Here is a 25,882-nt window from a genome sequence, read left to right as displayed (position 1 = left end):
ATAACTAAACTTGTAGGAAGTAGTTTTGGAATGATCTAGGATTTCTTAGCTGATGGATTATTGACTAGGTCTATGTCCTAAATCTCTGTGCTGTAATTTCTGAGTATTATAGAATTTTTCTTACTAGAATTCTCTATTACTCTCATGTTTAGTGTGTGATGTTCTACGAGGGACAAATGATATTCATCTTTTCTATGCAAATATGCAAAGGGTTATCCTTTCTGTGGTTGGATATTCCACTTGTGATCAGGATGGCTTTCAGCAGTCTCCTGGACACCGTTTGGGATTGGACAGGTACTGTAACTGTGATTAGTAATTATATGTATGTAATTATGGTTTTTTCTGGTGAGGTTAGTTAGACACTGGAACAGGTTGCCCAGAGTGGCTGTGAAGTTTTCATCCATGAAGAAATTAAAAACCTGGCTGGTCAATGTCCTTAATAACCTGCTGTAGCTGACCCTCCTTGGGGGTGTTGGACTGGGTGATCTCCAGAGGTCGCTGTGAAACGACGTACGTTGCCTTATTTCTCTCTGCAGTACTTGTTTTCTCTGTATATGTTTTATTCAAGTTATTTTATATTATTGTCTTCTGAAGATAATTGTTTATTTTAGTTCCTTCCATTCTAAATGGTACCTCCCACTTCCAAACGTTCTGTGAAAAAGCTGTGTCCTGATACAGCTGCTGAATTGTTTTTTACTTTAATGGAGAATTGAATTAAATTGAGGGCCCATGTAAAAAACACTGTACTTTAATAATAAAATTTTGATAAATACTAAAAGTAGGCTATTATAATTACTTATGGGATTTTTTTCTACTGCTTTTGCTTAATGCAGTCTTTTTTTTCAGGTTTGAGAACTTTGTCAGACATACCACTGCAACTTTGGATGTTCTTCCTGTTAAAGGACCTCAGGGTCCTTCATTATCTGCAAAAACTAATGTTCTGGTTCAGAATAAACCAGATGCTCAGCAGACTTGGGCTGTTACACCTGAGTATTTGACTTTGACATCTCCTTCTATTGGTAAGTATTTTTTGAAGTTAATGAAATAGCCACTTTAGTATTAAGATAAGTGTGCTGCATAATATGTTTGTAAGTGTGGCTTGGCCAGTAATCTTCATGCAGACTTGATTTGAACACAGTTCTTGGATAAATTGTCAGAGGTGATGTGCTGTGTGTATACATACAGTATACACTGCATACCTATGAAGATTTTAAAGTATTGTGAGGGTGAAATTAGGGCAGAAAATACTTTTTCATTGGTGCATCTCTGTATCTTGGGCATTTTTGTGAATTTTTTTACATGTTAGCTTTTTTTTTTGTGTTACAGGTGGAACAGCAGACACTAGACATGTACAAATTGTCAACAATTCTAATAGAATGTTGACCTTTGAACTTTCATGGCCAGCTCACTGCCTTACTGTAACCCCACAACATGGAGCTGTTGAACCAGAGTAAGTTTCTTTCCATAAGTTCCTTTATGTGAGGAAGTGTGGTGAGGTCTTGGTGGAGTTTAGTTAGTTTAAGTGTGTAACTAATTTATGAATTTTAGCTGGTTTTTAGGAATTTACTTTAGTTTGCTTAGACTGTACCCTGAAACTATTTTAGTTCCACTTCCAGGGTGTAGACTTTTTGTCAACTAACATGCAAATCTAGCTTTTTTTAGGACCTTATCTGTTCTGTATAATGGGAATGTTCTTCTGTCACCTACATAATTATCTGGATGCCAGGAATTTTCTGTGCCTGGAAATACTATTATTATTGCATATTTTTCAAGGAGCTGGATGGCCAGTGAAGCTGAAACTTTAAAAATCTCCTTTTGCAGTAGTGTTTTGTTTAAAATTTAGCTGTGTATTTAAAAACAAAGAACAGTTCCTCTCTTCCCATAACCAACAAACAACCCCCAAAATAACAGTTCTTATAGAAGGCTTTTCTTCTGGGGACTTAGTTCTTTCTTTAGCAAATGTGCTGATATTCCTCACAACTTGATTGTGGTTTTTTTTTTTTTAATTTTGAGAAAACTGGGTTTTGCCATTCAACCTTTGTCTTCTCAGTACCTGTAGGTATGAAAATAATGACAAGCCAGTGTCAGCTTGCCTGTGCCTTAATTGGCATTTTTTTGGAACAGCAGTCATAATATCACTGTATATATATGAGACTTTTCACCCATGGCAGCAAAGACTTTTACAATTTATGCTTGGAAGAGGTGCCCGCCTCTCCCTTCTAAATTTCTGGGGGTTTTTTAAGGTTCAGTTCAGAATAGCTCTAAGACCCTGTTATTAAGTTATTTTCATCTTACCCAAAAAAAAGTCTTCCACCAAAAAATGGGTTTTGCTTTCAGAATTGTATTTCAGTAGTTGCTTTAACCTTGAGGATGTTTGCTGAAATGCACTTTCTCTTCAGTCCTGCGTTGTCGATAGCATTTAAACACTTAATTTCATATTCATGTAGATGTAAATTGCTGGGAAACTTTCATCACTAGTGAGAACTAAATAGAGTTTCATGGAAGGGTTAGGAAAAATAGTCTCAAAAAGCAGTAACTATGAATGACTTTCCAGTAGCTGTGAAAGTAAAGACATACTGAGTGTCTCATACCCTAAATTCAGGATTGTCTGGATGATTTCTTAAAAAGAGAGTATTGAAGGCCTTCTGCAAGGAATTTTCTTGCAGTGTAGAATTTTAAAATGTGTTCACTGGAAAAGAGTGGGCAGAATCCTCACATTTTGGGTCCAGGTAAATAGTTTGGATCAAGAACAGAGGTCTGCAAGTAGGAAGCAGACCTGTGGGAACAGCTAACTTAAGCGCAGCAAGCTACACTTGCCCAGTTTTCTATTTTTCATGACCATCTCCCTGCAGTGCCAAGGGCAGTCATCCTGTCAGGACAGGAGCCAGCCTCTGCACTGTGATGGCTGGAGCCCACAGAATTCTTGAACTGAGTTAGGCTACGAAAAGAGGTGGTCTGATTTCTCAGTGATGGTGAAAGAAGGCCCTGGGATCATGGCTATTAAAGCTTAACATATTGAATATCTGATACCTTAAATTTAATGATCTGTAGAGCATCTTCACTTATCTGCTATCTTAAAAGTGCATCCTTTTTTGGGGGGGGCTAGTGACAATTGTGGTAGATACTTATTCTAATATGAGAATCGTTCTAGTTGATTTTGGTTTTTTTTTTAATTAGGGGCAGTACCCTAATTTTGGTGAGTCCTAATCCAGCACTTGCCACAAGACCTACATTAATTCCTTGGAGTGGCCTGATCTATATCCGTTGTGATAACGGGCTAAAGGTACGTGGTTTACTTGAGATTGGAGATTGCAACTTTTTATTTTACTTTGTCAGTTCTAATGAAGCTGCCAAAACCTTTTAGATTTGAATCAGCAGCTCTGTCAACTTCCATTATTCTTCTTAGTTTTTAAAGTTCTCTTAAAAAAAGTAGTTGAGATGCCATTTTGTAAAGTGAGATTTTTAGTTCATTCATCTCTGAAGAAATACTACAATGTGAACACTTTAACTGAATTGCCAACAAAATTGCACTCACCACTGCCTTATGCATAATTTTCTAAAATGCTACGTACATATATGTAGGTGTGCACGCACAAAAGTAGTCTGTATCATATCTGCATCATATTTTAAAATAAAAGAAGTCAGAAGAGGTTATTGGACAAGTCATCATAGCTCCTTTTGAGCTCCCTTAAGGTAAACTTGACCTTCTGGATGACAGGTCTGTGACAAAGAATGTCTAGAACAGGTTTTGGCTCCTCATGGATTTTAATCCAAGATTTTTCCCTGATTAAGGTGAAGCATAGAAATAAAATTTATGAAGCCAACAGTTTTTCTCTTGTCAGTGTAAGAGCAAAGGGCTCCTTGGTAATCTCTCCCAAAGAGACTTTTAAAAAAATTTTTACAGACAGTGTGTGTTTTGGGTTATTTGTAACAATGCATGGAGAGAGAAATAGACACTGAAAGGATAAAACTGTATCTCCTTTCCTTTTGCATGGAGGGAAGTGTGAGGTATGATACAGAATTGGAAACTGCCTTCAAAAAACCCAAACAAACAGGGAAGTTGTTGAGAAGGAAGTGATAACTGTGCACATAGTTAACCATGTTATATTCTACAATATGAGAAAAGGATTTAAGAAATCTACTAGGACAAGTGTAGAGAATGTAGCAAAACCCATCAAATGATAGGAAATCTGGTAGTTTGTAATGCTTTTGTCATTTATTTGCTACCTCTCCAAATCAGCAAAAAGTATGCTAAGATTTTATTAGCCATTAACTGAAACTTTTGAAATTTCTAATTATGTAGCAAAAGTGAACACAAAGCTCCTTCTGAATGAGGCAGTTCTGTTTCCAGTATCTGCAACAGAGAATGTTGTAGGAATTGTCAGTTAAACTAGTTGAAATTACTATTCCTGTTAAATTCAAATACCTATATAGCAAATTTTCAGTGAATATTCCTTTTCTCCTAAATTAAACTTGTCCTAGAATCTTCAAACTTTTGAGGCTGGAGTAGACCTGGGGATTTAATATATGAGAGCTTTCCTCTGTTGTAAAGCTGAACATAAGCTCTTGCAGCTCAAAGAAATAGAGCTAAATAGTTTGACTTATTAATATATCAATATTCACTGTTTAAAACTTTGCTTTTCTCCAAATCTTGTAAAAGTTTATTAAAGTGCTTATTCAAGAGGCTGTCGCACAGAGTGTATCTGGAGCAGATTTTCCATGCAGAAGATGTGATGTAATTCCTCCACAGTCTGAAAATCCTACTGTTGATGTGGCAAAGTCTCTCCCCAGGTTCCCTCTAACAAAAATGGAGATAAAGAACAGTAACATTGTTTTTCCTAAAACAAGACTTGGTCAAAGCTCAGGTAAGAGGGCTTATTTATTAAATATAGAATCTGTAGTATCTTGTGTTCAGAGGCTGTTTACTGTATGGCATGTTTGGGAACTTCAGTGCCTTGACTTTGGTTTTGTTCTCTTAGTCTGATAAGTGTGAATGACCAGTTCCCCACTTCTGCCTTTGGTTTGAAAGGCTATTCTTTTCTTTTCCTCTTTTTTTTTCCTTTGAGTTCTCCTGATACAGTATACCTTTTTTTCCACAGACAGGTTTGCATCCAGGCAAACCAGTTGCTGGGTTTTTAAACCACTTTGATGAATGCAACTACACTGTGCCTGGGAAAAGAGAGTTACAAGGTTACTGTGTCTAGTTGAAACTCTTTTGGCTCAGTGCACCTTTGCAGTAGATCCATTCTCATCTGTGCTTATGCCCATAGGATATGAGATAAATCTGTGTTTAGCAGGGAAATAAATAGTCTTCCTTAAGACAGTAGGAATATCAGCTATGAGGCTGGCTGTCCTTGTCTTGGTACATAGTGATTGAGGAGGACAGTGTTGGTAGTGGAGTCTGAAATGCTTGGTCTGTACTTTTAATTTAATGCTTAAAATTCTCAAAGTAACTCTATGGAACTCTCATTCTGGTACCTAGATACCGTTTTTTTTTTTTGTAGTACTTATATTTAGGTAGTGAGGGTTTTTTTAATGATTCATTGACATCAATTTTTTTCTCTATCAGACTTGAGGACTTTCAAGGCTTAATTTTATCAATTATATCTGGGCTTTTATTGCTAAAATTATGAAAGAGGATTGTAATATACTACTCCAGTGTTTATAAATGTCATATATAATGTTTATATGCAGCTAAACTTTTTAAAGTGCTATTCTAGACTGAGATGATCTTGTCCTATTAATTCTTGCCAAGAGACATGTATTTATATGTATGCTGAGTAACAAAACAGATTTTTTGATACTACTTTATTTGGTCCCAGACTGGAATACTCTCAGTGTTTTGTCTCTGAGTGATCAAATAATGGAAGGAGTTGGATATCTTTTGGGGTTTTTTTGGTGAGGTCTAAATTTCTTGTGTATAAGCTTCTATAAAGTTTATGACTGTGCTTTGTTTGAGTCTACTCTTGAGATTTGTTATAATGAAAACTGTTTCAATTAAACTTCTGTTCATCTAGAAACAGTTTCTGCTTAACTCTTTACACCAGAGATACTTGAACAAAGACATTTAGTATGTACTAGTCTGTTATTTCTCTTTTAGAGAGTTACCTGGAAATGGAGAACGAAGGGAATGAAAATCTAAAGTGGAGTTTGTCATCTTTTGCACCACCCTATGTTAAAGTGAGTGAATGCTTGCATGGGGAGTTTTATGCAAATCCCTGGGTTTATTTTAGCTTCTCTCTTTCTGCTGTGCTCTCTCCCCCTGCTGCCTCTCAAGAAGGAGTATATATTTGAGCATGACCTCAGTTACAAAGTTTTTTTTTCACTATCCATATCAGAGAAATGTTTTGCTCCTTTTTTTCATCTCTAATGTGCTCCCTGACTGTGAATGAATCAGTGCTCTGTGGGACAGTTTCTGGTTCACTTACTGCTTTACTGAGTTTGCTTGTGCTCATACAGTATCATCATCCAGATTGCATTAAGTAATCAAGCATAAATGAAAGATCGGTGTCTCTTTTTGGCTCCATAATGCCAGACTTGCCTTGTTTCGGACTTGTGCTGCTGAAATTGCACTGTATGTGGTATCTGTAGAAATTTGAGTTAGGTCAAGGATATTTTAATTACAGTGCTGTTTCTGTGCCTAGCTGTTGCTATTTGTAAATGCTCCCCTATTTTTTTGATAGTCTGAAATGTTGTGATGATAATTTTGATTTTGTCCTAGAATTATTATGGTCCATTGTTGTGAAATGATGAAAAATGGTTATGTAGCACTCTTACCAGTACCCCATGGGATGGATTATGTCATGTTCCTGCCAGTGCACCACCTCTGAACCGGAAGTTGGTAGTTGTGGTGACTGGATTTAGTAGTTTCAGTCTTTATTAATTTGCTTTTAGGGAGTCAATATCAATTCTTCACTTAAAAGCAGCTCAGTTGGGTGTATTTTCCTCAGTCCTCTGCAAGGGTGGTGTATGTGTGGGTGTATTGTGTGGTTTCAGGTTTTTTTTTTCCTTTCCCTTCTGAATCTGACTCATAAATGTATTTGCAGGATGTGGATGGAAGTGGCTGTGTTTATAGGGTTACTTACTCCGTTTTCAGATTTTCCCATGTTTCTGGTACTCTTGAAGCTCATGGACAAGAGAAGGTAAACATTTATAAATATTTCAGGCATATTAGTGTATCTCAATTGTAAAGTAAGATCTTAAATGAGAAATAAATTTCATCTGATGATGATAAAATTGTTGGCCTTTCAGTATTGGGTCCTGGAGTGTATCAGGTAGTCTGTATCAGCTTAATTCAGCTGAGTTGCTTCTAAGAAGTCATGCAATCAAAGTAGTTTGATTTCAAAGTGGTGGCGTGTTTGTGTTATGCTTTGGGGGTTTTTAAGGACAAAATATTTTAGAATAGAAAACTATTCTAAATGTTTTGTAAAATTTCAGAAGAAAATGGAAAATAATACTGGCTTCTTACAAACCTAGTGTGAGAACCTGATTCCCTTCCTTGAAGCATTCCTGACATACTTGTTCAAGAACTCTTGTCTGTTCCTAAACTTGGTTTCATTGACTTACAATTTTATCTCCTGGCCAGTAGAGGGTTTCATAACCACAATTATAAAGCACATCCAAGGACAGACTGGATGGGTTTGTAAGGGTCTTTCCTCCCTCATGTTCTCTCACAATGCTACTTGAGTTTTATCTTTTCATCTTTGTGAACACCTATCTTTTAATTGTTATGGATTATTATGACATTATTTCTATAGAGATGCAATTTGTCATCTATTTAGAAGAATAAAAAAAAGTATTCCTGTCCAGTTTCTGGTAATTTCATAATATTGCAAGCCGTTATTTGAATTTAAACAATTGTATTTGCCTTAGCAATCCTAGTTCAGGCCTATTTGAATAAGATTTACATCACTGGCATGCCAGGCTGTGGGCTGGAGCTGATAAGGTACAGTGATTGGCTGGTTTTTTGCAGTGGATATGATGTTTGGCTACTTAGATATAACTGTAGTGGTCTACTCTAATCTGCTGCTCTCTTTCTCTTCTTCCCTCAACCTCAATTCTGAAGACAATGCAAATCTCTTCTTGAATTACCTGGTACAGCACTATATGGAGACAAGCCTTTATTACATAGCTGACCTTTAAGGATGATCAAATTCATAGCTTACACATTGGTTTAAATTTCAGGCCTTCTAGTAATTTTAGCATAGTGTGCTTACAGATTTGGAGCTGGAGGAGCTGAGTTGTTCACAGCTTAGTTGCCAGATGAAGGATGGTTTTTTCAGGTGCACATATTTCCCTTTCCGGTCCCCTTTCTCTCCATTTTACTAACAGAAGTAATTGTGCCAGCACTTGCTGGCTTCGCTTAAAGCAGATTATCTGAACTCAAATTTTGTTCAAAATTGCTTGCATGACATATTTCATCCAATATTTTCCAGTTGTGAGCAAAGGAGGGATAGCTATTTGTATAGTTTTCTTCAAGATCACCTGTGTGTTCCATGTGTGTTCTGTAGTGTGTAAATTTTGTGGTGGCTGAACCATAACTTTGTAGAGGTAAAATTGTGAAGATGTGAAGATTGGTGATGTTCTGCAAAATTTTTCTCTTTTTTTTTTTGTAGGTTGCTGTAATCTTTTTACCTAGAGATAAAGGAGACTACTCCCAGTTCTGGGACCTTGAGTATTACCCAGTTGAAAATCCGAGTAGGAAACACAAATTAAAATTTCAGCTTTCTGGAAAAGTGAGTATATAAAAGCTATAAACACTGTCTTGAGCACAAATTTTTGATAACATCTTGATTTTACTATACAGTACTCTTTCTTATATACACTGGTATATTATGGGAAAAAACCTCAACCCTGCTAGTATTTTTGCTGGACTAAATTGTATTTTTTTTTGTTATGTTACAAAAATACCATCTTCCTCTTCTTTATGTGATAATGCATTATCTTTTGCCATTTTTGATATAAAACTTTAGTTTGCTCAGAGAAAGTAGAGACACACATTCTAGGGGAATTGTTTCTGTAGGTAAAGATGTTTTTATCAGTTTTGTTTGGTTTTTATATGTTGGTTTTATTTTTGTAAATAAATAGTGAAGTAACTGACCTTTGCTATAATACATAACTCAGTGCAGTTTTGGAATTTTCAAATATCCATCTTAGAGATGGATATTTGTGTCTGTAATAAAAGCTGCTTCAGTATTTTATCAGAGTGGCAATGTGGGTGGGGATAATTGTGAAAGTTATACATGGGAGCAATTGGGTTTGAGTTCTTCTTCGCTTCCCTGTTGTTCCTCAGCTCAAACTTTATGGTAAGGCTTGGAAGAAATGGGTTGGGAGTTAAAACTGGTTTTCTGTGCTCTCAATCCTTACCTTGCTTTTTATCCCTACCTCACTGTCCATACAAGAGGAATTTACATAGGACAGAGGATTTATTACCGTAAGGAAGAATTCATTCTAATGATCAGTTAAATAAGCTGAATGTGAAGAGCTTTGTACATTCAGTATGGCATGATTGCTATATATGCTTTGTTGTCCTCTTCAGAAGGTTTGACTTGATTTTTCTAAGAAGTCCACACTAAGATTTGGGATCTTTCTGTAGAGAACCAAGTAGCAGTAGGAGTAGGAACCTTATCCTTCTTGCTGAGGTACCTTACATTTTTTTTGCAGGTTCCTTGTTCTTTCCAAATTAATTGTGTTGAAAGAGTACTTGTAAAAAAGTTTATGTTAAATAACTTCCGAGTTTTGGCATGAGAGTCCTGTATAATGTTTGGTTTTAGAGGGTTTTTTATTCAGCTTTCATCAAATTTTTTGGTCATAGTTTTCCTGAAAGTGAGGAGAATATCTAAATCATTTGTCTGTTTAAAGCTACTTGAAATGGGGAGAAGATTAACAGAACTGTAGAGTTTTAAAGAATTCTCTTCTTAAAACGTGACTAGTTGTCAGAGTTGTGTAAATCTTTGAGCGGCATAACTTGATATTAATGTTTTTGAACTACTGTGTCAGATTTGTTCTTGATTTTTTTCAAAGCTGTTAACAATTAGATCTTTATAGCATCTCTGCACATGGGAAAAAAGTTCGTAGAAAATACTTGAAATGCATGTCACGATCATTTTCAGAAAGATTTGAAAAGGAAATACTGTATTTATCAACTAGGTAGGGAACCATGCATCTGTTCAGAAGAGGGATCAACACAGAACATTTACTTAGAGACTTGCAGCTTTTAGTTGAAAAGGCAAGTGTTATGTTCTAGGGATCAAGAGTTTAGGCAGTGTTACTAAAACTTTGAAAAGGACTTGGAGTCTGATGGTCTTTCTGAGGTAGGGGCTTACAGCTGTGGTTAATGTGACTTTTGATAGAATGAAGTGGGAAGAGTGACTGTCATTCAGAGTGACTGAGTGGTATTTATTTATAGCACCACTTCAGAAGAAATGAAAAATTTGGAAGAGCTCAGGAAAGAACTGCAAGAACAACATTAAGTTAGGAAAATCAATGGCACATACCACTTTAATATTTTTCCTAACAAATTAATTAACTGTAATTTTGATTATGCTCTGCATGTGTTTGCAGTCCTCACCACTGGAAACTATAGTCAGGAGTTCAGATCAGCATGTCTCCAAACCCAGTCCCAGAGACAAAGAAAAGAGGGGTTTGACATGTTTTGCAGCCCCAGCCTCTCGGTGCTGGTCATTCAAATTAAGTTTTTTCTTTACCTGAGGAACATTTGTTCTAAGGAACATTGGGGGCTGTTCTAAGATCATTGAGTTAAGAATGAGTATTGTGTGCAGGAGTCTTGGACTGGTATTTGGGTCTAACTATTGGTCCCTTCTGGGTGAACTAACAAGTACCTGCCACAAGGCTGGGACAGCACCAAAGTCCTGACTGCTCCTTTAGCATGTAGAAAGTTGAGGACTTTGTAAAGAACCCCTGCTATTTTTTGAAGGTACTACAAATGTTAAATGCATGCCACTTTTTAATTTACATGGTTTACGTACTTTAAAAAGGTATGCAGTTAGACAGTTTATGGATCATTTTTCAGCAAACTGAGATGAATTCTTTCATTCTTAACACAAAAGACTTACTGCTAACTTAGAGGTCTGATCTGATTATTATCAGCAGCACAAAGCTTCATCATCTTTGTGTATCCCAGAAGTGAGAGGAGGGAAAACGTTTTTAAACTCTGTGAGCAAAATAATTCCAATTTTCAAGCTATACAAATTTCTGTGTTCCTGAGGTGTCTGGAACAGCAGCATTCAACTGTAACCATTTGGAGTGTTAATGTACTGCTCTTATTTGAAACAGCAGAAGTCAGTACAGGCTGTGGTAAAGCATGCAGTATTTCAAGATGCCCTTATAAAGACTGGGGTAACTTCTGATCATTTTCCATAATGTACCTTATTCTCATGCAGTCAACTTGCCTTTTGATAAATTAGAATTTGAATGATAACAGAGGCATGACACCCATTGTTTTTCACTATGTGGAAAAATAAAAGCTCTTGAAACAAGACACATTTGCAAATCCCTTCTTGTCTTTATGTATTCGGTTCTACTGGGGTTCATGGGTTATTTGCAACTGAAAAATATATTCTTTAAAATGAAGATTTTTTTTTTTTATGGCTGCTGCTATTTCTGACAGACTGATTAGCAGCTCTTTCAATAGAAGAAATGAATGTCTAAAAGACAAGTTTGTCATAGCAGCTCTATTGAAGATGAATCTATTTTTTTCATCTTCCCTGCGTCAGGGAATCAACTGCTTGTCTAAAACGTCAGCACCATTTCAAAAATTGACATAATGTTGTACAACCATAAGTGTAGGAGGTTCTTTTGGTTCTTTAACTTTGTTTAAGATGTTGTGACCCAAGGGGACTCCAAAGAGTATCTGGCAAGATTCATTAAGCAACGCAGAATTTGCAATTGGTTATTTGTCAAATTATTCTCATCCGGTGATCTTGTCTCCTTGTGTTAGAATACCCTAAATGGGGGTCTTGGTGATGGTAAATATTTTGGCCTAATTTCTGAATGCGGAAAATACCGTATAGTGCGTTATCTGACTCTGTCTCTCTGGAGAGACCTTTCTTTGAGAAGGATGTATTGTTCATAATACAAACTTATTACAAAGCTTTTTGCTGTTTTGAGAATTCAGATTATAATGCTGATTTATGTCTGTCTTCTTTCTGAGCACTTGTTTAGCCAACTTGGTTGTTCTTGAGGCATATGGGCATAATATCTGCAGAGGAAGTGAGGGGTTTTTTGGCTTTTAGTAAAATCTTGGTTGCTTGCAGCCTTTTTGAGATTCCACCTGCGCTGCTAGTTTGTTGTGAACTGTCTTGTAATAACTAAGTATTCGTAAAGCACAGAAGCCTGTTGACGTATTCCTCCTAAATAATTGCTTCCATCTAAATGATCCAGACTCTCATACTCCTGAAAGATTATTCTTTAAATAAGAAGTCTTGGATTGGGTAAGGGGAATGACTTACGTACCTGAATACTTAAGTACTTTTGAATGCAAAGTTTACAGTCTTCTCTGGTTTTGCCAATAGAGTGCTAAAACAGAAAATGAGACACCAATTGTGAAAGCTTCTGCATGTGGCCTTACAAAAACTGAGGTTCCAGTTACACCAGAAATGAAAGTTGACTCTGAAGGACAACCAAAAAGAGTAAGGTATGTATGGACAGAACTTGAAAGGAGTGTGTCTGCAGCTGGGTAAAAGGGTGTGGGGGTAGAACACAACCCCACAACCAAAGCTTTTTTTTACTATTGGGACATCTGTGTGGTGGAACAGGCTTCACAGAGAGTCTGTGCAGTCCAGTCTCAAAGGTTTTTGGGATCTAACTGGGCAGCTTGCTCTGACCTCACATCTGACCCTGACTGGAGCCAGAGGTTGGACTAGAGACCATCCGAGTATCTTCTGACCTGAATGCTCCTATGATTCTATGTTAAAGAGTAAGCAGCTGTAAAAACAGACTTGCCAGTACCTCTTAGTGGCTTTGTATTGTTCAGTCTTCCATGCTTTTTCTTTTCAGTTGAGTTTCTAAGTTGTCTAACCATGATATGCTGTGGTAAATGAACTGGTATTGGCAGTAGAATTTTGTGTATACTTTTTGTATATTCAAAGTTGATGTTTTCTGGATCTTTCAATTTTTTCTGATTTATTCTCATAAAAGACACCTGTTACTTCAAGTATGCAATCAATATACACAGATCATATAGGTCAGAAATGTTAATATCTTAAATCCCTTTTTCAAATCAGACAAAAAGAGGTCATTCAAGGGGTATATGCACCAGAAGACTTCTACGTTTTTCCTCTAACCAGAGTTGGGGAAACATGCACATTAAAGGTCAACTTGAGGAATAACTCCTTTACAACACACATGGTAAGTTTGACTGACTTTATCTTAAATAGATACTTGTAAGTCCTTTCAATTGTTCACCTGCACTGTTTTTTTCTCTTTTACTATTGACAAAAATTACAATAGTACAAGTCTTAGTTTGCTAGTTCCAAAAGTCTATATTGGAAGAATTTTGATGTGTAATTTTTCTCTTTTGTCTGACTGAATAACTGTGTGTATTTGTAATACATTAATATGAAAATATAGTAGATCAAAATTTGCATAGGTTTGTTGTTCACAAATGTGGGCATTCTTTATTTTTAAACCTTGGGTCTGTGTAAAGCTGTATTTGTAAGTGACCTGATTTATCTTAAGCATGTCATAAATTGAATATGATGGGCTTAAATATAGTGCACTTTTGAGCATTTTGTATTAAATTACAGCTGAAATTTGTAAGTCCCAGGGAGCCTTTCTACATCAAACACTTGAAATACTCTCTAAGGTGAGTAATGCATATGCTAACATTCTCTCCTAACAAAAAAAATAACCAAGTAATGCAGTAAGATAAATATCTTCTGTATATGTAGAGTGCTAAAATGTAGATATAAATATTCTGGATGTCTGACTAAAGGGCTGGGAGGTGTTTTGTTGCTTTTGTTTATAGTTAAAGGTTTGGGGGGGGATTGTGAGTTTTTTTTGGTTGGGTTTCTTTTTTTTTTTTTTTTTTCCTAAGCTGTACTCTCTAATCTCTGTTCGAAGCAGAATGAGCCCACACAGTTATTTCTGCATCTGCCAATTTCTTCCCTGCAAATTGTTTCTAACAGTGCTTTTAATGTTAAGCCTAATGCTTCATGTAACCATTTGGCATGCTGTGCACAATCAAGTCATTCCTTCCATTTATACTTTCTGCACAACAGACCAAGCAAATTGCCTTCATCATGCTTCTAATTTGACAAACCTGCAGAGCTGCATCAAAGATTCTCTGCAAATACAAGGTTTGAGCAGCTAGTGGAATTGTCTGGTCATACCAAGTATTTCAGCATTTTACCTGCATAGAAGAAATTTTTAAGTTGGTGATAACAGTCCTGAAAATAAACCCAGTCATCTGTGGAGTTCATTACAACAACTATGTGACAGTAGTATTAGTCATCTCTTCAAGAAGTACAGCATCTCACATGCTCATCTGCAACAGTAGGATTGTCAGGAAGCAGAAATGCAACCATTTCATTAGAAGTGATACAGCATACATTCTGAGTGTTTAAACAGGTTCCCATTTTAAACACAGGGAAGCTAAGGGTATAGAGAGCAGAAATTGTGAGCAAATTGTAAATGGAGTTAGATATTCTGCCTCCTAATCTGCTCCACATTCATCACAAAGATAGGGCTGTGGTGGTGTTAGCCAGAGGTATTCAAGGTATTCTTAAGGCCACTTTTCAGTGCCAAGTGTTATAACTCCACCTAGGCATGTGTCAGTGCTTCAATTTAACTGTCATCTTTTTATTGAATATTTCACATGAGATGGCACAGAAGGGTTTTTTATGGGGGGAGTGACCAGGATAAAATCTATCCACATAAAGACAACCAGCTAGATCTGTCTGAGGCTGTACTGTAGCATACAGAGGACAGGATGACTTGATTTTGTCATCCTTGACAAAAAAATGAGTAACTTCACTGGAAGACACTTTGATATTTCAAAAATATTGTTGAGGAATGCTGAAAAAACTATTTGGTATATTTTCTGCAAGAGATTATGAACTCCTACTGCATTTATCCAAAGTAGACTTAACAAGTTTAAAAGTCAGTCTTTTTTTTCCTAGTAACTTTGGCGGTTTTTTCTTTGGCTGTAAATACCAGTTTTTCCTATCTTTTTAAAAAATAATTTCTCTGAAGTCGACATAGTGCTCTCCCATTTATGAGCATAAAGCACAGATTTACTTGACTTTGATAGATGCTTTTAAAAAAGTGTTAAAAGTGGTTTTAATGGCTTTTATTTGAGAATAGCATCAAGGAGGGTATCAAAAAAGCCACTGGCAGCTGTTTCCTTCTAAACTTGGCTGTCTTTGGAAGTAATGCTCAAAACTAATTGGATGAGAAGACTCTTCACAGGAACTTGGAATATTAGTCTTTAAATAAGTATAAGAATGGAAAGTACCATTTACCTATATGTTTTTTACCAAAAAAGTATGATGTTTTAAACATGGTCTATTGTATGCTCTTAATTTTGTGGGCCAAATTTGAGTATAATCAAGTTTTAAATCTGGATAAAGAAAGTGAAAGTTTGTATCCAATATCAAGAGTCTGACCTTCTGAATTTGGTATAGTGGCTTTGCCAGTTCTTCAGCTGGTTATGCCATCCCCAGTACCAGTACATAGCACTGCTGTGGAATTCTGTCTGCAACTTACACCCAAAAGAGTTCTATTTGTTGACAGAGTAGAATTTGTTTTACTGCAAAGATAATACTTTTAATAATATGGCTCTTAAGTGATACAAATATATGAATTAAACATTAAAAAAAATGGCAAGTTTCTGTTTCTGGAAGTACTACCAGGTTGCTATGCCTACTTAAAAATGTTTGAAAACAAAAATGTCCCAATTTTATTGCTTTCAGAAGCTATCTGATTACAGGGTAGTTTATATTCTGCATACTAGTAAAAGATAAAACTGTTTTGTTGGGTTGTTCCCTTCACTAATTATTTTTGTTTCCAGTAGCCACCCTTCTGTCAGTGCTCACTGTTCATTGATGAACCATCTGGTTACTATGGTTTAAATAGCACTTTTTGCCCATACTCTTCTTTTTCAACTTACCTATTCCAGTGTCGTGTTTTGAGGACTAGAGGATTAGTTTGTCTATGAAGCAGGCTTCAGACATGCCTGACTTCTCAGAAATACCTCTTGAAACTGGTGCAACAACCTGTAAAGGCCATACACTATTCAGAGACTGAGGTGCAGGCGTAGTGGAAAGTTTGAAATAAAAGGGTGGTTTTTTTAAGAGAAAAAGAGTTAATTGCAGCAGAATTCTACTTGTCCTGACACTATCCTTCTTGACTAGTTTCTGATTACTGTACTGGAGAAAAATCTTCTAGGTTGCTTTATTTCTGAGAACATTTATGTTATGGAGTAGCCCAAAGAGCTGTTATATCTGGAGTCTGAACTTCCCAGTTTTGTTAGCTGAGAAAATGAAAATAGCATCTTTTCCTTTGGGCTAGGAAGCAAGTGTGATGAGCCTTATCTCGATTGTGAGAAATCAACTGTCTCCTACAAAAGAGACTATGTAATTTCTGACTTATTTGGCTTTTAGGGAAGAACAATAATGTGTTTAGCACCCACCAAATGGACACCTGAATTTAGAGATCAAGCAGAATTTAATGTAGCTGTCATATGCTAAGAAACTGCTCTGCCTCAGTACTGTTGAGGTCACATGGTTCATACTCTGGAAATTAATACTTGACAGCCAGATGTGGGCATCTTTCTGAAAGAGCAATACTTAACTTACTGTTAAGTTTTTGATATGGTGTAAGTTTGATTTTGGTCATACTGTTCTTTTTGAGTAAATGTTATATAATATGTCAGGGAGCATACATGTATTATTTTGGGGATGATACAGACTTCTGCATCTCTTCTGGCTTTCTACTGAATTTACTTTTACTTTTGTACATTCTCAGGTGGCCTAGTTATATGCAGCTTCACACTCTATTCCTACTAAAATTTATGTTTTCTAACATAATGCATTTTACTGATTAAATAATCATACTGATGTCCTTCACTTAAAAAAATGGATTTTTAAAAAAATAATCTGAGTAAACATCTTCAGCCTGTATATCATAGATGGTTAAAAAGACAAACACTGCCACATTTGTTATACAACACTTGGCAGTTGAGGATGAGACATGAAACTGATTCGATTGTATTCCTTTGGTGCACTGTTGATTGTAGTTCACTATGGTATAATTATTTCTTTATTTTTGTATTAACCTGATTTAAAAAATACGGTACCATCCCCGTCTTTATTCTGAATGTGTGTACTCTTATTTGATTGACCAGGATGTTGTTAAAAAAAGAAAATTTGCTGATGTGACTACTTCAGCACTAAGGATGATACTAGCAAATGAGAATTGTATGTAAGGCTGGTATTGCCATTTCAAATGTAGGTGAGGGGTAGAGTAGAAGGGTCAAAGCACAGATTGATTTCAATAAGTTGGATTAGTATAGAGAAAAGGAGTATGAAAAGGTAGGAACACAGTGAGAAAAAGTAGGGGAAGGAAGCACATTCCAGAGGGCTTTGGACAATACTATATAAGGAGAGAAAATTGAAGCTACAGTAAAAGCAAACAAAGCTATCTTTTCTTTTTCTACTAAGTGATGCTGTTCATAATTCCTTATTTCAGTATGTGCCTGTTACTGCTACCTGCTTCAGTGCTGGATATTTCTATTGGATGCCACAGAATCCAATAGACTGCCAATCAAAATTTTCAGCTTTTGCTTGTACAGCTTATATTTTCTAATAATTCAGTCTAGGCTTTTGACAATTAACACAGCCACCCATTACATTTGGTATGTTTTTATGTAATCCAAATAGAAGAGGAATTATGTAACCTAAAATGGTGTAAAATTTCTAAAATGCTGTTTGAGGATGGACATATTGATTTGCAATAATTCAGGAAAATATTTCTTAATGTGGAGGCAATTAGAAGTAATGAAATTACTTTAGTAGTTCAAATGCATGAATTTCAAAAAAGAATTGAAAATTTTAGTGTACTTGTTTGATGTTTGAAGGGAAGAAATGTAGTAATTTTGCTCTAAATAAAGTTTATGCACTGTCAGTATTGTCAAGAGGCATACCAGCCTTATCAAAGTAAACTAGCAGGAATAAAGTATTGTATTACTTTGTATAATCAGAAGGAAAAAATGACCTTCATAATCAAAATCCTTCAGAAGAAAAACAGATAATCAAATCTATAAAAATAAACTTGATGGTCCAGCACACATCCAGTATACCATTTTCATGAAAATCAAAAGTAGACAAGAATTTGTCTATCTGGTAGTATTTACTTGTTTATTAACAATGATTATGCCCATAATTGCCATTTTAGATCCTGTCATTTCATCAATGTGCCAGTCCAGTTCAAGCCAAAGGCAGAAGGGATGTTTGAAGATGTCTTCGTTGTGCTGACAGCCAAATATGGCCCAATTAACATTCGGCTATGGGGTAAAGCTATTGCAAAAAAATAGAACAGTTTTATAACTGTTTATAAGAATTTATAACAGTTCATACCATTTAAAATATTCAAAGATTTGCTACTACATTTCCATACTAATGTCCTACTTGTTTTGCCCTGTGATGCTGCTTTGATGAAAAGTCTTCTGTAAGATACATTATGGTGCTTGTTTTACAAATCTGTTTTGATCGTAAAAACATTGAGAAATAACATTGTATGTTTTAAAGTTGTCATTTTCTAATTTATGTTTCTGCACTTTTGATGAAAATGGAAGTTTTCTATTTTTGCATTTATTAAAAATAGATAGATACTGATATATTTTATTTTAAGCATTGTAAATACAGAAATAAAATCTATGTGTAAACAGTTGATGCTACCTGATTTCTGTCTCTGTTAGAGGATTCTTTGCTGTAGGTAAGGAAACAAGCTGCCTCCTCTTAGACAATGCTAAATTTCTGGGGGGCTTTGAGGGAACCGGGGAGGCATTGCAGTCCAGAAGCTGATTTGTTAATATCACATTTCCATGAGGTAATGCTGGGGTCTGGCAATCAGCCCCTATCTTTTTACAGTTCAGTGGCAGGCATAGGCATTGTTTTTAACTCTCACAATGTGAAAACAATGTAAATTTTAATATGAGCAATAGTGCCTTCAGCCCTCCACAATTATGCATCTTACCCAGTATTCTGTCTCTGAAAGTCACACAAAGATGTTACTTAGGGTAATGACGTAAGCCTGGCTGCTTACTGGTTCAATTCCATTTCCTCAGCATCTCCCACCAGATGAATAAGGATGGGAGGTAGAATCCCACCTATGCCTTTTTTTCCATTTATTGGCCTGTTTGTGAATTCACCTGTTCACATTTTTTAACTCTTTTGACACCTTGTTTCCACAGCTCCATGAGGCAGCAGGCTCCGAAAGTTCACTGTATATTCTTTCAACAGAATTTGTTTTTTCTGTGATAAACTGGATTACTTCTGATTTAGTTGAGCACTCTCCAGTTCTTATATTGTAGGAGTCATTGAACAACAGTTCCGCCATCACCTTAGCCATTGTTAACCATGTCATAAAATCATAGAATAGTTTGGGTTGAGATGGACCTTTAAAGGTCATCTTGTCTACCACCCCTGCCATGAACAGGGACAACTTTAACTAGACCAGGTTGTTCAGAGCCCAATCCAATCTGACCTGAAATTTTGTTTCCATGGGTAGGACATCCTCTACTGCTCTGGGCAACCTGTTCCCAGGATATGATTGGCTTTCTGGGCTGCAAGTGCACATTGCCAGCTCATGTGCAGTCTCTCATCCACCAGCATCCCCAAGCTGGCCTCGGCAGGGCTGCTCTCCATCTGTTCGTTCCTGTGAATGATGCTGGGGGTTGCCCTGACCCAGATGCAGCCCCTTGCATTTGGTGTTGTTAAACCTCAAGAGACTCCCATGGGCCCACTTCTCGAGCTTGTCCAGGGCCCTCTGGATGGCATCCCATTCTTCAGGTGTGTCAGCTGCACTGCACAGCTTGGTGCCATCTGCCAGCTTGCTGAGGGTGCACTCGATCCCTTCTTCTGTGTCATTAATGCAGCTATTTAACAGCGCTGGTCCCAATATGGATCTTGGAGGAATACCACTTGTCACTGGTGCCCACTGGGACTCTGAGCCATTGACCACTACCCTCTGGATGTGACCAACCAATTTCTTATCCAGTTGACAGTCCGCCCATCAACTCTCTCTCCAATTTAGAGAGAAGGATGTTGTGGAGGACTGTGTCAAAGGCTTTAAAGACTCCAGATAAATGACATTTGTAACTTTTCCCTTGTTCACTGATGTAGTCACTCCACTGTAGAAGGCCATCAGGTTGATCAGACAGGACTTCTCTTCAGTGAAGGATGCTGCCTGTCTCAAGTCCCTATCCTCCATGTACTTTAGCATAGCTTCTACGAGGAGCTGTTCCATGGTTTTCCCAGGCACAGACGTGAGGCTGATGGGTCAGTAATTCCTGAGGTCCTCCTTTCTACCCTTTCAAAAAAATGGGTGTAATGTTTCCCTTTTTTCAGTCACCTGGGACTTAACCATCATGATTTTTCAAATACCATGTTGTTGGTAGCCTTTGGCTCTGTCTACTATTTTATTTTTTTAGCATGGAGCTGTATGCCTGAAGTTGCTTTAAACTAGAAATGCAGGTTTTTGACGGCATTGTACATTATTCCTTTCTTCAGGTTGGTAGGAGTGTGAGCAAAATTCATTTTAGTAGGAGATTGTTTGTTTAGCAGCATTTTCAAACAATTGAAATGTGAAAAAACAGGGAGGAAAAACTTGAAGTACCCTCTGCATTGCCTTTGGTATATGCCATCAGTGTTAAGTAAAAGTATACTAATGCTGCTGTTTCTCAGCAGTCTGGAAACCAGGAAGGGAAAATTTATTAAAAGGAATTAAACCAGGGATGAGAAGTCTTGTCAGCTCCTTATTCTCCCAACATGTAAGTTCCTGTCTGTGACCATGCTTCTTTTGCCCTCTTTTCTGCCAGGTGTTGCATGTTTCCTTAATTAATGTGATGCCTGTGTACTTCTGAATACAGAATTGGAATAGAGGGAATCTTCTGTCTGCTGCCTTACCTCAACAAGTTTGGTAGCTTTGTTTGAGAAGGGCCTTAGTGTACAAAGCCTATGTCTGTTCAGTTTTAGAAGCACAACTGGAAGTTACTTCCAAAGCTGGAAAAAAGACTAAGCTGCCTTTGAATTACAATAAGAAGCCCTGCCTTTGGATAATTAAGTATTTGGTGTAAATTCAGAATTGTCTTTGTGTTCTGTTCCTGTGGTGGGCCAGCTGTCTGTGACTCTGTTCATACTTCTGTTAGGGGCTTTTCCTGAGTTCTTGAGATGAGAAAATGGAAGGAATGGTTATGCATTTTTCCTATGTTTCCACCTGGATTGGATGTAAGGGAGGAAAAGGATGCAGAACGTGCTGCTGTGGATACTTTGGTGAACCATGTTTGTGTGCATAAATGTGTAAATATATACATGGGTGAAGCATATCTAAGTATGAACAAATGACCTGTCCTCATTATCCAAGGGAATCCGGATTTGCAGGTGATGTTAATTATTTTGGTATCTCTTTGCAGCCCACTGTTCTTGTTTCACTCATAATAACAGCTTTCTTTGCAGTCACTTCAAACTGGTTCCATTCCTACCCCACAAAATAAGACTGCTTCCTTTCCCCACGACTGCTTTACTTATATTTTAAACTTTTGTAGTCAAGACAATCTTACTTTGATTTGTCCACTGCTTACTGTGAAGAAGTCCTGATTTCTGTCTTTACTTCTTTTAGGGATACAGAAAAATAGAACAATTCTGCCCAGAATTTGATTTGATTAAGATTTTTAAGTCATAATACTTTTAATAAAGTAAGCAGAATTAACTTTAGGTATAATTCTTTACTCATTTTGATCTTTGATAGCTTTGAAACTTTTTTTCAGTTTTCTTGTGTTGTTGGGTGCAATCTTTTGTCCCAGACTGGCAAGACTGACTCAAGCATCCCAAGCAGCAAACTTGAAAAAATCCCAAGCAAACGATGGAACGATGTCTTTTTAATTAGTCATGTTACTTGTTGATTTTAAGACCAGAGAGCAAATTCAGAAATAAATTATTTTTAAAAATTCATTAAGTGTCTAGCACTGAGAATGTCTAGGTACCTGTTCAGCCTAATTGGGATATTAGTAATCATAATTATTCAACAGCTTTGTAAAGTTTTCACATCATTGACTACAAATGGAGTTATAATACATTCTGTACACGTGCTTCAGTGTGTTTTGGAGATTGTTGCCCTGGCATCTGAAACTAATTAGCATTCAGAAAACCTTGTATAGGTGCATATCAAGGCCTGGCTGTCTAGAAGATTATTTTGATTATATAAAAGCTTAAAATGGTAAAGAGAATTTTGTGAGTGTTTTTTGATGTATAAAGTAAGTTACTGAGGATAGTGGTGTTTTTTTGAAATAGAACACTAAATACTCTGGACATTTCTGTTGTAGGAATGCCTGATAGGAAAGATGCTAGTATATTCTTGCTCCTATGATTTGTGGAGGAGTTGGGGGGTAACAAAGTTCACCATGAGGTTAGTAGGTTATATATCTTCTGTATGTGAAGCATGTTAGCTTTCTGTATTGCAGCATCTTTGGAAATGAGAAAAGGCATTCTGGGAACAAAAGTCCTTGGAAGCCAGTGAGGGAGTGGGCAGGTGACATAAGATCAGTCGTCCCTGGTACTGTAATTGAGTATCCTGACTTTTGTCTTGTTCTACCTTTTTTCAAAAAAAAAACCCCTAAATAACAGAAGTTCATGCCTTACTGCTTTCATTGTATAGCATAAATGAAGGATATGCATCTTTTTATCAGAATGACAGACATGAAATATTTGTGTGAAGAATCCACCTGTCTGCCGTGATGCCTCATATTCAGTAAGAAAGGTGACTGTTAATAATTTTTTAAGTGGTAATGTTTGCATTATACCAATTTTCTCCCCAAATTTGCCAGTTAAGTAGGATATTGATTCTAGCTTCCCATTTGAAAAATTTGAGTTGGCATTAACAGTAGAAAAGATTTTTCTCAATGTTTCTTATAACAGTAATGATATTTTGCCTTTACAGCACTGTGTTAGTTCACTGATACACCATGTAATGTGGAATCTGCCTTATGGGTTCCTATGGAGTGGTAACTTCAAGTGCAGAATAAACAAGTATTGCAAGCTGGAACATGGTGGATTGAAAAGAGGATTTTCTTTAGACATTTTATTAATTTGCTAAAACTGTTCTGAAATCTTTTCAAACTTAATGCAATGTGCTAAATCAATACTAATAGCATAAACACCTAACTTTCAGTATAAGAAACTTGAGATAGAAAATGGAAATTCTGCTTTCAATAACATACTGTTTGACCACAAAGCTTTGCTAAGCATATTCCTCAATCCTGGATGTTTTATTTTTGCTGTATTATTGTTGGAGGACAGTCTTACATGAGCAGTTTTTAGATGTAAAATTAGATGGATATAATGCCCTTGGATTAATTTTCTGTAAATATTATCTGATCATCTTTGAATACTGGATGCTTGGTGGCACTGCTTGGCTCTAGAGATTTCCTACATGAAAATGTTGGTTTGATTTTTGCACCTTCTCTCTGATTCTAAGAATGCATATTTTCTAGAGCTGCTCAAAAGCTCAGAAAGATGCAACTAAATTGTTTGTTCTGAAGAATCAGCTTTATCCCCATTCTCAAAATTTTTATTGTTTTTTTTTTCCATGGGGGAAGAAAAAGGTAGTCAGTGTGGACAAGCTGAAGCCTTAAAAGTATAAATACCACATAAAACCATGGAATTTTTAAGTATAAGACTCTTTATAAAGCACTGTAATATTTTTCCTGATTAGTGTATTCACTACTGCCATTGTACTTGGCCATTATTTGTAGTACAAATTCATGTCTTTATGGCTCAAAATGCTGAATTCTGAAACAGTTTGTCCTTGATTCCAGGGGCAGTTTGTTGTCTGGGAATGACATTTGCAGGTACGTCTTTCCTCACAGACTCTCATCTATAGCCACCTGCCTAAATCTGACAGTTGAGCACCAGCTGGGAGTTATGACCCGGAGAAGCATAAAAGGGCTGGAGCGAGACAAAATGATCCATCAAGTCCTGCTTGTAAGTCAGGTCTCCAAACATGCATTTTCCACTCTATAAATTAAAAATTAAAATACTAATGGGTGTTCTTTTATATTCATCCAACAATTGGTTCATTAGGTAGGTATGTACAAAGAGGCTCTGCTTGTCAATGCTGTTTGGCTCTAAAAGGAGGCAAAATCGGTAGGGGTTAGGCTGGTCGTGAAATGCCCCCACCCCTTTTACCTTCCTTCCATGTTTGTTCTGGGAGGCTGGCGGTAGGTAATACTCATCCTGCATAGAGCTGGTTTGCATTGTGAGTGTTCTGTCACTAGTCACAGCTGTCAGGTATGTCAGTCATGTAGTATTGTGGTGGTGTCAGAGACATAATCAGAGAGATTAGGTGGACACAAAGAGCTCTGAATGAGGTGGTAATTGCGTTCAGGGGGAAAAGAGAGTTAAAGAAAGAAACTTTCCTTTCTCACAAGATCCATTAAAGAGGTGACAGCTAATATATTAAAGCTGGAACAAGATAATTGTGGTAAGAATCTTTGTGTGTTCTCCCTAAAATGCAATGTGCTCACAATAAATATTCAAATGCTTATTTTGTGTTGTGAATACCAGATAACCATTTACAGTGAAATGCGACCTCTTTCAAAAAGTTTAAATTCATTGCCAAGAATGTTCTAGGAACAGTTATAAAACTCAAAAGGAATATTGGTGCTATACTGAATCACAAAAATGCCATCTTATGTAAGCTTCTTTGCAGAGATTTTCTTCAAATTGGTCTAAGTGGTGGAAAAGAAATACTGAGATGCCAGCCATGGGCTGTGCTCTTCCAGACTTTGCTCTCTTTGAGTAGTACTTGAATAGTACCTCTCCCCCTCATCTCTCTCACTTTGGTTTTTTTTTTAACAGACTACTTGAGTATCTGTTTACATTACACTTATGCTGTATTGATGCCATGCTTCAGAACTGCCACTTACCCTTAAGATCCAGGAAGAACTTCCCTTCCCTTCCCTTCCCTTCCCTTCCCTTCCCTTCCCTTCCCTTCCCTTCCCTTCCCTTCCTTCCCTTCCCTTCCCTTCCCTTCCCTTCCCTTCCCTTCCCTTCCCTTCCCTTCCTTCCCTTCCCTTCCCTTCCCTTCCCTTCCCTTTCCCTTCCCTTCCCTTCCCTTCCCTTCCCTTCCCTTCCCTTCCCTTCCTTCCCTTCCCTTCCCTTCCCTTCCCTTCCCCCATCCCATCCCTTCCCCATCCCATCCCATCCCATCCCATCCCATCCCATCATTTTCCTCCTTGTTTTCCTCTACCTTTTGAAGCACTGAGGGTTGCTAGAAGTGTACATACAAGGTGTGTACTGGAACTTCCTTTGGCAACAGTCTTTTAAGCACCTGGTCAGTGTGTCTTGTTTTCTGTCCCTACATTTGAGGTCAGGTCCTCTGTCCCCTCCAAATAGGCAGGGATAAATGTTTTGGCATCCTCTTCGGGGTTTGAACATTTTCCTTTGTACCTCTGGAAGCTCTTAAAAACCTCAGCTAGTGTAAGGACTAGGGAAACTGCTGATCTTTACTCCCTCCTGCTCTTGTGCAAGGGCTCACATATTACAGATTTTGGTCATTTGGTGTGGGCCAATGGATTCCGAGTCAAATAGGGAAAAAAATGTCAACAGCTTTTGGAGTATTATATATTAACAGAAGAATTGTTATG

At 37.0% G+C, this 25,882-nt stretch overlaps 1 protein-coding gene across 1 annotated transcript in view; it reads left to right on the top strand.

The window, feature by feature from the left end:
• Positions 1-18,553, top strand: part of LOC104687262 (centrosomal protein of 192 kDa) — a 70,948-nt gene extending 52,395 nt beyond the window's left edge. Inside the window, exons 42-53 of the mRNA XM_039569562.1 lie at positions 153-294; positions 847-1,019; positions 1,327-1,450; positions 3,178-3,283; positions 4,661-4,865; positions 6,101-6,180; positions 7,047-7,142; positions 8,616-8,735; positions 12,534-12,655; positions 13,245-13,368; positions 13,767-13,825; positions 18,415-18,553. Of these exons, the coding sequence (XP_039425496.1) occupies positions 153-294; positions 847-1,019; positions 1,327-1,450; positions 3,178-3,283; positions 4,661-4,865; positions 6,101-6,180; positions 7,047-7,142; positions 8,616-8,735; positions 12,534-12,655; positions 13,245-13,368; positions 13,767-13,825; positions 18,415-18,553 (1,490 nt within the window). The remainder of the gene's footprint in view (positions 1-152; positions 295-846; positions 1,020-1,326; positions 1,451-3,177; positions 3,284-4,660; positions 4,866-6,100; positions 6,181-7,046; positions 7,143-8,615; positions 8,736-12,533; positions 12,656-13,244; positions 13,369-13,766; positions 13,826-18,414) is intronic.
• The last annotated feature ends 7,329 nt before the right edge of the window (positions 18,554-25,882 follow it).

Source organism: Corvus cornix, chromosome 2 (assembly GCF_000738735.6).
Source record: "Corvus cornix cornix isolate S_Up_H32 chromosome 2, ASM73873v5, whole genome shotgun sequence".
Taxonomy (NCBI): domain Eukaryota; kingdom Metazoa; phylum Chordata; class Aves; order Passeriformes; family Corvidae; genus Corvus; species Corvus cornix.
This window is presented reverse-complemented; position numbering and strand designations above follow the sequence as displayed.